This window comes from Pseudomyrmex gracilis, unplaced genomic scaffold (assembly GCF_002006095.1).
Source record: "Pseudomyrmex gracilis isolate BER0280 unplaced genomic scaffold, ASM200609v1 scaffold_21, whole genome shotgun sequence".
Taxonomy (NCBI): domain Eukaryota; kingdom Metazoa; phylum Arthropoda; class Insecta; order Hymenoptera; family Formicidae; genus Pseudomyrmex; species Pseudomyrmex gracilis.
In genome coordinates, this window is record NW_018020605.1 from 859,972 (window position 1) to 877,231 (window position 17,260).

The 17,260-nt window shown below is 38.5% G+C and overlaps 2 protein-coding genes across 4 annotated transcripts in view; one reads left to right on the forward strand and one right to left on the reverse strand.

Annotated features, from left to right (window-relative positions):
• Positions 1-85: 85 nt before the first annotated feature.
• On the forward strand, positions 86-3,598 carry LOC109851835 (chitinase-like protein Idgf4). Of its 2 annotated transcripts, XM_020422311.1 has the most exons (7): positions 86-188; positions 577-714; positions 930-1,180; positions 1,323-1,626; positions 1,705-1,867; positions 1,982-2,023; positions 2,308-3,598. In XM_020422311.1, exons 2-7 carry the CDS (start codon positions 594-596, stop codon positions 2,768-2,770), a joined length of 1,344 nt encoding a protein of 447 aa, XP_020277900.1. In that variant the 5' UTR covers positions 86-188; positions 577-593; the 3' UTR covers positions 2,771-3,598. The 2 variants fall into 2 exon arrangements, with proteins under 2 accessions (XP_020277900.1, XP_020277901.1); XM_020422312.1 differs by lacking the exon at positions 1,982-2,023.
• Positions 3,599-6,599: 3,001 nt separating this feature from the next.
• Positions 6,600-17,260, reverse strand: part of LOC109851827 — a 30,131-nt gene continuing 19,470 nt past the window's right edge. Inside the window, exons 7-13 of one of the 2 annotated variants that reach the window (XM_020422301.1) lie at positions 16,019-16,293; positions 14,652-14,810; positions 8,888-9,064; positions 8,506-8,535; positions 7,963-8,215; positions 7,497-7,680; positions 6,600-6,764 (exon numbers count right to left, since the gene is read on the reverse strand). In XM_020422301.1, coding sequence (XP_020277890.1) covers positions 6,618-6,764; positions 7,497-7,680; positions 7,963-8,215; positions 8,506-8,535; positions 8,888-9,064; positions 14,652-14,810; positions 16,019-16,293 — 1,225 coding nt within the window. In that variant the 3' untranslated portion in view covers positions 6,600-6,617. The remainder of the gene's footprint in view (positions 6,765-7,496; positions 7,681-7,962; positions 8,216-8,505; positions 8,536-8,887; positions 9,065-14,651; positions 14,811-16,018; positions 16,294-17,260) is intronic. The other variant, XM_020422302.1, reaches the window with a different exon arrangement.

Sequence of the window (17,260 nt, forward strand, 5' to 3'; positions counted from 1 at the left end):
TGTACCTATTTTGTAAACATGTGTACATACGTGTACAATACGTCGATGAAACTCGCTTATGAGTAATCACGACACTGACGTAATATCGGGCCCCACTACTCGAACCGAAGATCGGTTCGAGGTTTCAAAGTCCCTGAGACGAGAGGCAACGTCGTGATCGTGCCAGTTCGCTTCTTTCGTTGCTGAAGGTAAGGTGCAAATTAAAACACTTTTAAAATACTGATATATAAAAAGAAGACGCGTCTACGTATATAAATTCCGGAGAAATCATTAAACAGAAATATATACAACTTTACACAACAGAAATATACAACTTTAAATAATTAATTGTTAAATAACTGATAAAAAAGATAGCGGACAGAGGAATATATAGTTTATAATTTATGTGCTGAAAATGTATAATAACCGTAATTATATTCAATGCTATCTCGCGTCTAACATAAGATATTTTGATAAGCCCCCAATGGAATTACATGGTCGGAGTGTTATTACATTAGTTCTGCTAATCAGCGTAGCTCAGGCTAAAGTCGATTTAATGCTGTTCGATTGATCGGATTAATTATATACGCGTTGTAGTTCCAGACAGGAGGAGGATGAAGACGTTACTCTCGATCATTTTCGCGCTACTCTGCATCCAAGCAGCGCTTAGCGCTGATCCTCATGAGCATAGCAAAGTGGTTTGTTATTGGAATAGCACCGCTTTCGAAAGAGAAGGTAAGTCTTTCTCTTCGTTCGTATTTATCGAAAGTTGTGTTTATCTGTTTTGCGCTGTGAATGTCGAAAACCAAACGGTATTCCGCGAAATGTCGGAATTTTCTACGTACGTTCCGATTCTTCGATTCGTTTTACAAGTGTGCGCATTTTTATTCTTTAAATCTCAATTCTACAAAACACGATAAAAAAACAATAAATTCATCGTATTTTCAAAGGTCCGGCAAAGTTTCAACTCGATGACGTCAAGCCCGCTTTGTCTCTTTGCACACATCTCGTTTACGGATACGCTCATATCAATTCCGATTTTGAGATCGTTCCCGGCTCGCCGAATCTAGATACCGGATCGGGCTACTCGTATTACAGACTCGCCACTCAGCTGAAACGATCGTTTCCCGATTTGAAAATCTATCTGAGCGTCGGAGGAAATTCAGATCCTTACGACGAGGAACACAAATACCTAGTGCTGGTATGAGCGCAATACTGTCACTTATTGTCGCATCCATATATTGCATCGATATATTATATCGTGTGATATGATAGAAATAATATTTTAAAAAGTTTTACGGTTTATTAACGAGTTAAACGCAATAATCAAAATATTTTGACAGACTGAGACTTCGGAAGGCAGAACGAAATTCATTAACTCCGTGAATCGCCTGTTAAACGATTACGATTTCGATGGTATCGATCTGGCATGGCAATTCCCGCCAGTTAAACCCAAGAAACAGCGCAGCACTCTCGGTTCTTGGTGGCACGGTCTCAAAAAGAAATTGGGCTACGGAAAATTCCAAGACGATAAGGAACAGGAGCATCGCGACGGTTTCACCATCTTAGTGCGTGATCTCAAGACACAACTCAGACCACGATTCAAGGCTCTGACCATTACAGTGCTGCCTCACGTTAACGCCAGTGGTTAGTGCATCGATAACGTTAACAATAATTTTATTATTGTATAAAAATATATATTTAGTTTTGCGTTCTATTTAATAGTCTACTACGACGCCAGACTGTTGGCGCCCAACATCGAGGCTGTGCATCTCTTCGCCTTCGATCAGAAAACTCCGGAACGTAGTCCGAAAGAAGCCGATTTTCCAGCACCAATTTATGGCAGTTATGGACGCGTGGTGGATGACAATATCGATACCGCGTCAAGGTAAACTGGTTATTTTCTACAATATAAATTCGTTTATTTTTTCTTTTCGTGTATTATTTTCTCACAATGTACTTTGATATGTACAACGTATGCAACGCAACCAATTTATGACAGTTACGGACACGTGGGAGATGACAATATTGATGCCGCGGCAAGGTAAATTTGCCTTTCTCCCACACAATGTATTCAATATATTTTTCCGTATCTTTATTTTATTTAACGTATAAAATGCAGCATGCTTATCCGTTAAACTTATACAATAACATATAGAGATTTTAATTTTATTTAAAATAGAAACTATTGTCAGTTCTTTGCTTATTATCTGCATTTTCTCTTCTTCTTGTTTTGAGTGTCATATGTTTTTGAAAGTTTGTCTGCTGGATATATTCTGTACACACATGACTCAATCAAAATAATATATAAATATAATTTGTAAACAGATACTGGCTGGAGAATGGCACTCCTGGCAGCAAGATCGTCGTTGGGATTCCGACGTACGCTAACACGTGGAAATTGACGGCCGAGAGCCAGATTTCCGGTGTGCCGCCCATCGTGACTGACGGTCCTGGTACCCCTGGACCCCATACCAACGACCCGGGATTATTGTCCTACGCCGAGATGTGCGCCAAGTTGACTGAGCACGCGGCGGGAAGACTGCGACGCGTCGGAGACCCGTCCAAGAAATACGGAAGCTATGCTTATCAGGCTTACAACGCTGATACCGGAGCCGACGGGCTCTGGGCGGGTTATGAGGATCCGGATACTGCCGGTAACAAGGCCGCGTTTGTAAAATCCAAAGGACTTGGCGGTGTGGCAATCGTGGATCTGTCTCTTGACGATTTCCGAGGTGTTTGCACCGGCGACAAATATCCCATCGTCAGAGGAGCGAAGTATAAGCTGTAGAGACGCATGAAGCAAAAAAATGATCATTCTGGATTGTATTTAAAGTCATCGAAACTTCGAGATGCGTAATTTGTTCTTCAAAAGATTTTTACGTTTTTATTTGATGATAGTTAGGCCATTGTTTGTATGAGAGAATTGAGTTTATACACATATATATATTTTATCTAACGAATAAACACCTTCAACATTTTTAATGAGATTCAAAGAAAACTTTTAACGAGACAAATTTTAACGAGATAAATTTTCATGAGAAAGTTTAACGATGAATCGTAAACGTATTGGTAAAAACCGCTTGATCCGTTTTTTTTTTCTTTTCTGAAACATCCTTAAGTGCTATTTATGTCATCGGAGTTTTTCCTGGAGTCGATTTTCCTCGAAAGCAATGGCGAATTACCGAGGTCTTACACTTTGCCGGGAGACTTCTCGTAAGTAGAAGTGTCATCAAGAATTTCTGAGTGGTTTAAAGTTCACTTAAAACTCAAAAATTTTCCGAAAGTATATACTCTCGAACTGCCACAGAGAATGGCAATTGTTTCACGACAAAGAAAAAACTTATTATGACGTATCTGATATTTGATGCTTTCGCGGTGTGTTGTATTAACATTCGAAGATATTTTTCAGGTTTGAATCGCGTTCAAGTCATTTTTATATCGACGTTTCGTAAACATAAATGTTGGTGTAAAAATAACACTAACGCGGTTCGAACCCGAAAAAAACATCTTCGAATATTACGACATACGGATCATTTGGTGTCTCGATTTTATTTTATTACTAAAGTTGTGTATGCAAAGTTATAAAAGTTAAATAAAAAAAACCTACTGTGTATTATTCTTATTTTGAAAACAAAAAATGTTATTTCTCTTAAGAAGAATTTTTGTCGTCTCTAAATTGATTTTTGTGGTTTTCTTTATAATAAAACTTACGAGGACACGCGCAACTTCGAAAAAGACAAAACTAATAAAGAATTCAGAAGAAGGGAGAACTACACATACCAGGAGCTCTTCATATACGTACGATATATATATTTATATAGATAATATATTTTTTTTCGTGCAGTCTATTTTTTTTTTCGGCCAAACGATACATTTGCACGGGTGTATAGCAAAGGTTTCTCTTTTAATTAGACTAGACTTGTTAACATATCCAACATTTAAGAGTTTACATCACACCGGATACAATTAATAATTCATTCTTTCACACTGATTGAGTTAATCTTCTCTCTCTATCTCTCTTTCTTTCTCTCTTTCTCTCCCGCAAAATAAATTTGAAATTAAAAAAAAAAAATAATAATAATAATACACACCGAAACACAGCGACTCACTGATAAACATGCGATCTGATTGTCAACGCGCGATCTACACCGAATCTGGATCGCGCTTAAACGTCTTGTTGATGTAGATCGCTTCCGAAAACAATCGTTTTGAACTTATGATTAAACGGGCTCTTTACAAAATACTGGGAGCGGAACAATTCTTCATTACATCTATATTACGCTATAGTTAATAATTCGATAGAGACACATATTAACGACGGAAGGACACTCGTGAGAATACAGTATAACATACGATAAAACAATATATTTCTCTCTCGTCTAAATTCTTGTTCGATATATAACTAAGATCTACGATTATCGTATCCCGACTCGAACGAGATCACAGCGCGTGTTAAATCCGAGAAAGGGAAATTTAAATGCAATGCGCTTTTTGTTTCACGAAAAATTCAGTAAAATTACAAAAATCGTATGTTGCAACAATTCTCTTTGATCGCTTAAAAAAGCGATCACGATCGCTCACACACGTGCAGATAGTCGCTTTTAACGTTTGAATTTCGGTTTCAACACGCGGAGAAATCGCACGAACCGAACTTTTTCCTCGTGACGTTTTTTTTTTTTTTTTATTCGCGGGCAGAAAATTTTACTTTTATATACTTTATATGCGCGCATGTGTGTATGTTTTGTCTACGAAACGACGAGGAGGAGTGCATCTCGGAATCATCACACCACGAATTACGTCAAATCACACGCTTGTTTGTTATATACTTAATACTGGAACGTTCATTCAAATGCTTAGGTTTTTATAGGCTTTAATGCTTTAATTGCGACGCTATATGGCACTTGGATTACGCGTGTACATCCGTTGTAGGTACTTGTTGCTCTTTTCTGGACAATTGCTATTTTTCGACGTATAAATAACAACTCGAAGAGTCGAAAACAAAGAAACTAATAAATTTTTTTTAAACGCAAACTATTGTCTCTCTCTCTCTCTCCTCTCTCTCTCTCTCTCTCTCTCTCTCGTATCATATGGATTGAAAATTGGATCGATAAGTAAATGAAACAACATTCAAACCTTTTTTTTTTTTATTTTTTATCTGAAACTGGTACTTCAAATATTAGAAATGTTGATACGTGATATTCTTCCTCCGTTTTGCTCTTAATCGCGAACGAGCGATTCGCAAAGTCGCTCTTGAATCATTTTCGCGATCGACAGAAAATACTGACTGTCGATGTTTCTCGATATATAAAAAATAATTTTTCGAAAAGCGGTACATGTCGCAAAACTTCTGAGAGGAGCTCGCGAATTTAACGTCCGCGATGATCCTAGGCAGTTCAGTGGAATGAAATTGGTTTTTACTTTCTGTTTATCTCTCTTTCTCTCCCTCTCTCTCTCTTTCTTTCTCTCTTTTTCTTTCTTGTAAATATATTTAATATATATATATATTTTTTGTTTAATAGTTCGCCGCTTTTTTTTGCACGCGGATACGAACGATTAATTATTTTTCCGCGCGGTATATAATATATGATACTTGCACAGACATAAAGTGCATTCGAGCAGGGGAATTCCAGATACGAGCATATTTATTAAAGTCCTACATGCTTCTTTTCCCTAAGAAATCTGTTACACGCTGCTGCTTTTTTTTTGTTCTTTTTCTCTTTCTCTTTTTCTCTTTTTTTTTTTTTTTTAATCTAAAATCTCTACATAACAGAACATCGCTTGACGTTGTACCTATTATCTTGGTCCACATTGTTAATGCTGAGTACCTTTAGGAGCCTCTCGGTGTCTTTGAACCCCTGTCTGCTGTGCTGCTGCTGCTTCATCAGCATCATCGTCGCCGTCGCCGCCGTCGTCTTTTTCTTCTTCTTCTTTTTTTTCTTCCGTTTGGTCTGCGGCAGCGTCAGCTCCAGCATCTGCTCGAGGCGCAGACGGATAGGCCAGTTACCGGCGCCACCGTCCTCGGCGTCCCGATGATAGACGTAGCTCGACGTGTTAGGCTCCTGATGATCTCGATGCTCCCACCACCACGGATTTTTGTATGACGATCCCGCCTGCTGCTGATTTCGTTGCAGATCCTGAAGAGGACGATCCTCGGTCTCCATCAGCCGTTTGGGCTGCACGAAGGAATCGTGAACGCGAACCGGTCGGGCAAGTGAGGACCTCTTCTTGGCTGGCGTTAAGTGCGCGGACTGGTGTCTTGCCAAAGACTTGCCCAGATTGTTTTTGCCGTTTCGGATCTTCCGGATTTCGTTAGGATTAGACGACGTTGGTATCTCCTTGTCGGGATACAACTCCATGTTTAGACCGGGTGAACAACGATTGCCACGATTTCGACTGACAACGACAGTGCCGCTGTCGTTCTTGCTGCTGCCGTTGTTGTTGTTGCCATAATTGTTGTTGTTGCTGCTGTTGGGATTGACGTTGTCCGCGTGGCGACACTGCTCGGCGCACTGCAAACAGTCGTAGTACTTTTCGGCGACGTGACGACGCGAAGTCGAAAACCGATCGCGCAGATCGACGTATCGGCGACGCTCGTTGCTCCCGCCACGTATGCTCTGATGATGATAAGGTTGCTGTCACACTTCCTGCAGGTACTTGAGAGGGCAAAGAATCTCCTTGTAAAGAACATCACCCTCTTTGCCGGTATGATCGGCGGATGCGAACGTCGACGCGCATCTCACCATTGCCACACCGTCTATCTCTTCGCCTACTTGAATCACGATCTACATATGTGACGTAACAAACAAGCTTCTTTGTTATAATTGTAGACTATATTGTCTTATACATATATACAGGGTGTCCCAGAATTGGTTTAACATCTCTTGTAGGCAGGTAGAAGGAATAAAACTGAGGTGAAAAGTCCTATACCATTTTGCTAGATTCGCAATAGTTACTGAGATTTTAATTAACAAAGATCCGCGAATAAGCGTGCATCGGGCTGTCTTACGCGCGTAAGACTGCCCGCCGCGCTTCGCGCGCTAACGGTGTTACCCATAGCGACATATGGGAGGAGCTAATATAACAACATATACTATAACATATACATATTAAAATGTAATTGTGTGAAGCGCGCCGGGCTGTCCTCCGCGCGTAAGACAGCCTGATGCACGCTTATTCGCGGATCTTTGTTAATTAAAATCTCAGTAACTATTGCGAATCTAGCAAAATGGTATAGGACTTTTCACCTCAGTTTTATTCCTTCTACCTGTCTACGAGAGATGTTAAACCAATTCTGGGACACCCTGTATATAATATACGCAAGATAAATCGAACTATAAAGAGATCGAGAAGAAAAATAATTTATTTTTTTTTACTTTTAATAAAATAATTGAAACAAATCGGTTTTTAATATATCAAAGTATGAACGACATAAAAACTTTTAGTAAAAATTTACTAAAACTTTACAAAATTATTTTTGTTATCGAAATAATAATAAATTTTATACGGAATAGTACCTGATCTCGCAGAAGAGTGGTTTGATCAGCCAATTGTAAGTTGCGTGTGACTTGAAGTGTCCTCTGACCGGATTCGACTCGCATCACATACGCACTTGGAAAATAACCGACGCGACCACCAAGACACTTGCCTTTCCACCAATCTTTTTCCGACTTATCAATCACTGTCACCTTATAACCGGCTCTACAATAGTCGTAAAAATCGCGTTTTTAAGTCGCAATCACAATAACAAAATTTACAATATATTAGTACATTAATATTGTTCTTTAAAAACATTTTGCCAACTTGATCTAACCGAAATGTGAATGTGACTTTTTCTGTTTTATTTATTTATTTTTTAAAATAGTCTTACTTTGACTAACAAGAAAGAAACGCATGCGTTTTTATTGTACACGTGACTACCGATTGCCGCAAACAAATGATTACAAATAACGGTTTTACCGTACACATGATGCGAATTCTTACTTAAGATCCAGCTCGTCCGGATGTCGTGCCTCGAAGTTGTACAGAACGACGTAGAGGTTGTTGGGTGGTAGCACGCGTTTGCCGGGCGGGTTCAAGTGGTTCTGATTATTGGTGTGCGGCGACGGACATGGCGACGTACTCGCCGACGAGTACGACTTCTCGTTATCGTCCTGAAGTTCCATCGATGACATCCGTATAGGGCTCCTCACGTGCTTACCGTGCATACCGTGGCTCTGACCCGGACTACATGGTGCTGCAAGGGCGACATTTGCGCGCAAAAATTTGCGGCTTGTACAGTTCCGGAAACCAGTTTCTTTAGGTTGTTACATGTGAAATGGCCGTTTCGTACATATATATACATCCGCGATTTTAGAAAAACATAAAAATGTGCAGATTTCGATGAAAACTCTTTTAAACACTTAACATCTCGACGTTTTATATTAATGTTCTTTGATTATTTATTTTGGAATAAGGATAACTATTTTCACATCGATAAAAAGCAGGAGTTCTCAGGGAAAGGGAATATTATAAATTTATTCGCACCTTCGTATCCCGGATGTTGACTTCCGTGTACTGAAATTTATTATTTCGATGTTAATATGATTTTTCGAACGTCAGATTTTGCGTATTGAAACATTTATTATCGCCTCTACAACATTACGTGTCGATTGCGATTATATATATAAATAGTAAATATATAAAATTTTTCTGCTAATTTAATTCACACATAAATACTCGTTTTGGAATAATTTACGGTTAAATTATGTTTATAATAGTCACTACATCGTCATTAAATGGACTTTTGTATAAGCTCAGTGTTTCGTAAGCTCCTCTGCTGAAAAGCTTTTGCAAATTGGCCATTTTATATGCATCGACCTTGGTAATATGTATCGCGTTAGTTTATCAAATCTGCCTCTGTACTCACACAGTCTGTTGATACTGCCGCTATCGGAGTGTCGGGGCGGTGTGGTTCCACGTGGACCGGCGGCATAATAATCCCGCGGACGATGCCGTACGTGCGCGGTGCCTTCCGGTGAGTCCAAGCTGAGGCTTTTCATCCTCAGATTCAATCTCTCGCGTCTACGTTGCGGGCTATGCGGCGCTTGGTTTTTCATAATTAACGGTTAGAAAGGTGTGTGTTAGCTGTGACACGAAAGGGTGCGATTCGACGCTGACATCGAAACATTTAAAAAATGACGACAATGAAGCGTAATTGCTGCTTTTTTCCAATGTACGTGTGTGTTATTATTTTATTAATAATAAAACATTCAGGAGAATATGATAAATTTGATAAGACCTCTTTTTGTGATGAAATTAGACATATTCTTTTGTTAATACGAGACGATAAAAATGTTAATCATGTTTGCGAAACACAATCACGATAATGAATGACACGTCGTGAATTGAAATTTGTGAAAGTGATTGAAGTTCCATAATAAGTTTTTAATGACTCGCAAAAGAAATAATCGGCCGTCAGCGTCGAGTATGATATTGATGAGCAAGCAGAATTGGGATTGATCTATCTATTGTTTTAAAATTATTTACAAATTGTGTTAATTATTCGACAATAATAATGTATATACATTGAAAAAAAAAAATGAGAAGCTCACAAACACCCAAACTACAACGGGACACGACTCGCGCGACAAAATAAAATTGAAAATTTTTCCAAACCTGCGGGAAGAGACCTTTTATTTACAATATTTACATGTGTTCTCGTCGTAGAAGATTCACAAATGATTGATTTTCAACGTGCATGTGGAAAACAACAATTCTACAAATAACGAGCCACTTGGTCCGTATTGCTCTACTTAAATTATCGGCTGTTTCTCTAATCTTCTTCTATTTCTGATAGTATTTCAAGAGCACAAATTATACGGTAATTGTTTTTGTTTTTCAAAATCCGTGAGAGATGAAGAATTAAATTGTTATCGATAAGTTTTTTTTTCTTCTATAGCGATAAGAGACGACACTTTGTTTTACAACAAAACTCGGTGCATTATCGTATAAAAGCGCTTCGCGACGCTCGTAAGTTTAGCCTCACTGAAAATGTTTTCACTCTTATCGTCCTGTGTGTACTCCATAAAACTATATCGTTCGAGAATTTTATGGCGTGTTTTTTATGCAAAATTATGCGTTTATTCTCTACTTAGAATGATCTCCGAACTTTAACATGCATTTGAACAAAAAAAAAAAAAAAAAGAAAAAAACGAAGAAGTAGCGAAAAAACACAACAGTCGTGTGTAGTGAAGTTGAAAGGAAGCAAAAAAAAATTCCTTCGTTGCGATAATAAAAAGGTTCGTAACACCGAACCAATAAGCTTGTTCGCTATCAGAGCGGCATAAAAAACAGGTAGTCTATCGGTTTAAAACGATTGAGAAGCGTAAATTGTTTCCGCGCCTGATATATTTGCGTACGCGCAACGAGCCACAAAGCACGATTGCTTTTCTCTCCACACGCTCAGGTAATATAAATCCACTTTGATGTTTAATATTTGTCAAAACCCAAGCACAACGCGACGCGTGTATCAATTTATTTAGAATATATCTTTCGAATAAGTTAAAATATTTTTTTATTTCGTACTGTTTTAACTTGTGTGCGAGTTAAATCTGCAAATTATTTGCGATACAAATCCACAAGAGAAATCAAATCCTAAATCCTGAATCAAAATTTAATTCCAAAAAAAAAAAAACAGTTTAAAAATAAATGAAAACAAATTTTTTAAAAATCTCGTAACGTTTGCACAAAACACACATACAAATACTAAACACTAACTAGATTTTCACACATTTTCGGAATATACGAACAGGTGTGTCGAATTAAAATATTTATTCAAGTTGTGTATTTTCATGCATTATGCATTCTCATCTTATGAATTTTTCATCGGAAATGTTCTTCTTCTTCTTCTTCTTCGATCAATAAACAATCCTAAGTGTGATGGATTGCCGCGAATAACGGCGATGTCAAAGCGTGTACACGAGATAATGATAAATTAGGCGAACACGACGTTTCGCGATGTCGCAAACCGAGAAGTGATTCAAATCGCAAAATATGCTTGCGCACCTTATTCCCTTTCTATGTCGCTCCTAAAGTAGATCCCGTACGATTTCCCGTGCGCTTTCACGGTATATAATCCGAGTTTTTCCTAAGTGGTGCCTCTTCCTCTCTCCGTTTTCTCATGTAGTTAGCTAATTACCTCGGGGAAATAAATTTCTAAGGATCCGCGTTAGCGTGTTCTCGACCCTCGTGTGTGTAAAACGTGGTTTTCGATCGTCGCTCTTTCGGTCATATAATGCGACCATAGCGACCTATATATCTACATTCGGATCGATACACTCGACTGATTGTGAGAATTCGACGCCCACATTTACTCGACGTTTGCGCGAGTATCTCCGTTTGATGCGCTCGTTGTCTCTCCGTGGCTGTCCATTAGCGACTATTAATCAGCGAACGTGAAATACATTCCTTCTCCTGAGCGTCACGAAACTGGTCGCGAATTATAATGAATTAGCAAACACAGACGGATAGACAGATAATGTTATCTTCTGCGACGTGAATGTTAAAATTTAATACTTTGAGATATCCTTTATATCTCGTCTATGCATATGTAAATATAGCGTGGCAATATCTCGATCTTTTTAATATCTGTTAACGCCGCGATAACGTTTTATCGCACGTACTCTGAATATATATGTGGGACACTCATTTGTACTCTTAGATGGGTATATATAGTATTATATATAAAATATATTCATTTTCCTATATATGTACGAATAAATAACGGCAGTTATAAACAAATGTTCGAAAGATCGTCGGATGTTGCGGCGATATATTTACACGTGTTTCGAGAGACACGGGTATCTAACAATATATCCGTGAAATATACGGAACACAAAGAAAAAAAGCTCGGATAAAGGGTGCGCAAACGGATAAATAAATCGACGAGCGAAAGAAAGAAAAATGGGACGAGAAACCGGCGCGACGCCGGTTAGATCCGTCCTCGAGATTATTCGCGGTCCTTGCGATGCTGCTGAATGCGCACTCGGATGCACTCGCGTGAATGTATTATTTGTCGAACGCGCGAGACACGACGACGCGACGCAACAATGCGTCGTCATCGTTTCTTATTGGCGCCGCGCTGAACCGGCATATCCATCTCGGGTGTCCTCCGCGGGGTTGATACCGAAGGTGAAAACTCCTGGGACATTAGCATCAGAGGCTGTCCGAATGGTCGCGTGCCTGAAGTAGATCCGCCGCTCCCGCGTCCTGATCAATCAGATTTCACAATCGATATTCGGAATTTCTTTCGGTTGTCTGTGAGAATTCACTCTTCACTCGAACTCTCAATCGGTGTCTCAGTCTCTCAAGATGATTTTTTAGAGATGTTACAGAAATCGTCAAGCTCGTGTGTGTGTGTCAATTCTCGTTAATAGTTCTCGTTAGAATAAAAGAAGAAACTCTGATATCGCGTTATCTTCGGAGTTAGTCGGCGATGTTCTCTTTTCGTTATTCGCTCCTTGACGAATCTTCTTTTTTCTTTTTTTTTCTTTTTTTTTTTTTTTTATCTCAATTAATCGTACAATGTATTTATATATTCAGGATTTTGCATATCGCGTAATATTCATATTTTGCTCGTAATAAATACAAAATTACAAACGAATAATAATTAAAGCAAAAATAATAAAATTGAACGATCAGATAACGAAAAAGAAAAAAATTCCTAAGAACAACAACTGTTTTTATTAACTTCATTATTATTACATGATATTACTTGGTGACCGCATTTCGCCATATATCATGTGTCCGTGATGATGATGATGATAATTATTATTATTATATTCCGTCATTATTATGTCAGATATTTAGTCGAACGTAGATGTGAGAAAGCTAATGAGGAGTGACTTGGGGTGGACGTTTAGATTTCGTGTGGTAAGCGCGAGATAAAAAAGTCAAAAGGGCGAGAAGCGATAAAGTGTCTCTCGTCGTCGAGGAAAGAGACACCCACGACGACAAGCTCGAGCTCAAAAAAAAAAAAAAAAAAGTCAGAATGTTCGACTTATCGACGTGATTCTCGGCTGTCGAGAGCTCGACGAGAGCCGCTCGAAGAAACTGAGGACGTACGCTCGTAAGTAATAGAGATAGTGAAGTGCAGTCTCTATTGTTGCCTAATAACGACGGTAAATCAGGTAAACTGTCTACTTGGTTGATAAACCTGTATATTCACAAAATAATTTATGCATGCACAATTTACAACGCGATATCTCGCTGTACGTACATCCGTTAAACTCGAAAATATCTCGATAAAACCATGAATTTTTTTCTGCGCGAGATATTTGCATGTATAACAAGTCGTAATGTACAAAAAAGATCACGCTGCGAAAATAAGCAAAAAGGAAAAAAATATATAAAATGTAAAAAAAAAAAAAAAAAAAAAAAAACGCCGAACACGAATGACATCGAACAAGGTGGCATTTATCGTCATGGGTGTACCAATTACAATACGATATGATAAAACTGTAAATATAATAATACTTTACGGTAACTACAGACGATCTTATCGGCTAGTACGAGAGTGTTAAACAGTATCAGAAATTACGTCATCAATGACTTACCTCGAAAGATCGATTTTAAATTGATTTTAATGAGAGAAGCAGAATAGAAGAAGACAAAGAAGCAGCAGAAGAAAAGAAGAAAAAAAAAACAAAAATAAGCGTGGAAGGAGAAGAAGAAGAAGAGAAGAGTGTATTAAAGAATCGATAGATTATACGAATTTACGAGTCATGTCCCTGAAGAAGACGAGCGACTTTACATATACACATAGAGAGAGTGACTCTTCGGACCTTGGAACTTGACAGTACCGTGGAGCACGAGCGACATAGTAAATACGTACACACATATACACGTGCTTTAAAAGAATAAACATGTGACTATACAATTACACAGCAGAATAACTAGCAGACACGAGAAGATAGAAATATCAAATATAAAATCATCAAAGGGATATACGACAGAAAAATATTCAATGTATCAAAAAATATAATTTGTTTTTTAAAAAGACGTGTGTGCGTAAAATATAAAATTGCATATAAAAGTGAAAAATTAAACAAATATAACGATCCTGCTCGAATACAATAAAATGAAATAACAATTATGTCAACCCAATGAAATAAAATTATATTTTTATCTTCTCTCTTTTATGATTATCTCTATGGGGTGAAAATAATAAACTACGGAGTATACTGGTAAAAATATGATAATACAAAAGATATTATTTATCATTTTTTTACTTCAAAAAACCAGAGATTGTGAAATAAAGAAAGAAAAAAAAACCAATAAAAAAATACAAAATCAAACGTTTGAACTTAAAAAACAGAAACTAGAATACATATTCAAAGGACAAGTTTGCTCCGGTACTACGTCGTTATGAAAAATGTATAAATTTCGATTTAAAACTAGCTATTGTTTGTTTAACAATAAAATTGATCAAAATTTTGAATACCGAATTTCACGATAATCTTTATCGCGTTTTTAATACAATGTAAAATGATACAGTTAGAGAGAAAAAAACAGAGTGTACATTTTAGATAATATTATAATCTTCCTCCGTGATATAATATTTGTCATTGCGAAAATTTCGACGTTTAACGTTCCAAGGTCGAAAGGAATTGTTGGTGGTGGTTGCGCCTTACCAGAGGTGGACGAGGAACAGGGATGGGAGGAAGCCCTCGCTGATGAAGGTGCTGCACTGGAGGGAGGATGTTCTGCTGTGGGAGGCGTAGGTGGTGAATTTGTCGAATTTCCACGGATCTCGCCTGCCTGCTTCAGCACCTGGTATATGGCGTCCACGTCTGCCCATACGGGATAAAGAGATACAGCAATGCAAAAAAAAAAACGCACCGACAGACTGCATAGGTAATTGTTCGATTCGCGCGCTCGAGCAGAGTGCTCAATTTGCACAGATTGATCTGTCTTCTTCTTCCCTCTTTTCGTTTTTTGCGTTGATAAATGATAAGAGATGGTGCGCGCGCGCGCACGGAAAGAACGTTTAATGGCTTCGCGCAATTAAATCGCAGTATAGAGAGAAGATGCTTCACGAAAGTGTATGTGTGAGAGAGAGAGAGAGAGAGAGAGAAATAAGAAAATAAGTCTTACCTTCTACATAATATATATTTCTACATAATTTGAAGATTATTAAATGAATCGCGTTATTTCGAGCTTGCAATTACCGTGAATTGTAAATAAATGTCCACTTAAATCCTCATAAGGAGAGATTTTCAGATTTATAGTGCAAAACATCGCTCTCTGTATTAGATTCTTTCTGCAGCTCTGAACATATTTGCTCTCTGACTTACGTTTTTCATTTTACGTCAAATAAGTTGTGCAATACTACTCGAGCGAGTAGAATTGCAGAAAGTAACTCGACGCGAGCTTTGAAAAGCTTTCAAATTTAGATTATAGAAAAAACTTCGTATATACATGTTCTCTCTCTCTCTCTCTCTCTCTCTCTCTCTCTCTCTCTCTCTTTATTTCAAAGCACTCGACAAATAAAATTATGACAAATAAAATTGGTTTACGAATTCTCTCTCTGATATCGTCGACAGCGGTTGATAATTCGTGCATTTCTATTTCTATTCTCTCTCTCTCTCCTCAGAATCCATTTACTCGCTGCATGCAAAGAGAAATCGCGAGAGAATAGAGCCCGCCCGCCGCTTCCGAATAAATTTTGTAACTATTTTTATCAACTCGTTAAGCGTGAGGAGGAGGAGAAATTCGACGTTCTTTCTCTCTCTCTCTCTCTCTCTCTCTCTCTCTCTCTTTCGCGTGCAGAAAGCGGAGAAAAAAATATCTCCCGGGTTCGAAAGATAATAGAGTTATCGAGGAATCGATCGGTGTTCGCCTGGGTCGCGTATCGTTCATCGAGAAAATGTCCTCGACAATGAGAGAGCTGTCGCGTCCGCCGTCCGATGAAGGGTAGATGAGGGGAACAATGTGAGTTATGGGGGGGAAAAAAGAAGAAACTTTCTCTCTCGCATCGAGATTTTTTTTCTGTACTCACTGTGATCGGAAGACGCCGGCATCTCGTCGGCGGGTACTTGCGTCTTTTGCCGTCGCAGAAGCGGTATGCCGCCGCCCTTCTTCGGGGCCAGACTCGGACACATCACCGGCTGCACCATGTTGATGCAGTCTGTGTGCGCGTTCGCCTTGCACCCGCGGCACCGAACACCCTGGCGGCTGTGGCCGCGCAGAACCTGACCGCACGCGTCGCACGGCGTGATCTTACGGTACGTGTACTCTCGCCAGGTGTGTCCGCCTTCGGACTCGAGGCTCTTCCTGCAAGACCAGACCCGTTTTTTTTTTTTATCCATTCTCCTCGCGATCTCGGAAGGAGGAAGCGTGAAGTTGCCGCCGAGATACGTGAAAATTCGATAATTCTGCGATGTTAGAGCTCGTTCTTTTGAAGTGCTCGAAAGTTTTGCATTGTAAAGAGTTTCGACGAGAGAAGCACTATTAGAAAGTTCATTTAAGAAACGAAAGATCTTTTGCGAGATCGGAGAGTGGCCAACTTCACACTTCGGTCTCACAAAGTGCTTTGTGCTTTGTGCTTTGTAGACGCTCTTTTGCATTCGTGTTATTATTATTATTTAATAATGCATATACATAGTGTGCGTGCTTTCGAAAGAACAATAGAAATGTGACACGTACATTTTTCGTGTGAATTAGAGTACTCACAAAATAAAGTTAAAGTGACATTGCGAAATTAAAAGTGCATACATCTTGTATTTTGTTAATTAAAAAAAAATAAATAAAATTGATTGATATTTTAAGTTAATCTTAAAGAAAATGTGTTATATTGATTTGCGCTGATTAATTTCGAAAAATTATTACGCGAACGATATAACTGTGCGAAAACACTTTTAACAACATATATATATTTGTTTTTTTCTTTTCTCCACAAACGTGATATGTCAGAAGGCGAAAAGTGCAAATGTCAACAGATATTCACGAACAACTGAAAAAAACTTACCTGGACATGGCGACGACGGTGGAAACTGCATGGTACATGGTCGCTTGCTTCCCTCTTTATTAGTCGAGCATTCGCAAAACAGTATCTACAGTTATTCAAAGTTTCTTTTCGTCTAAGGTCTATGGTTTCCCTAATTGGGAAACTTACAAAGGCTCACGGAAGTAAAAGCTATATATGTGTGTGTGTATAACTGAATAGGAATGAGACGAGAGTCGAACAATCTCGTTTCGTAAATTGACTTTAACAACATCGTTCTATATGCGAAGTTGCGGC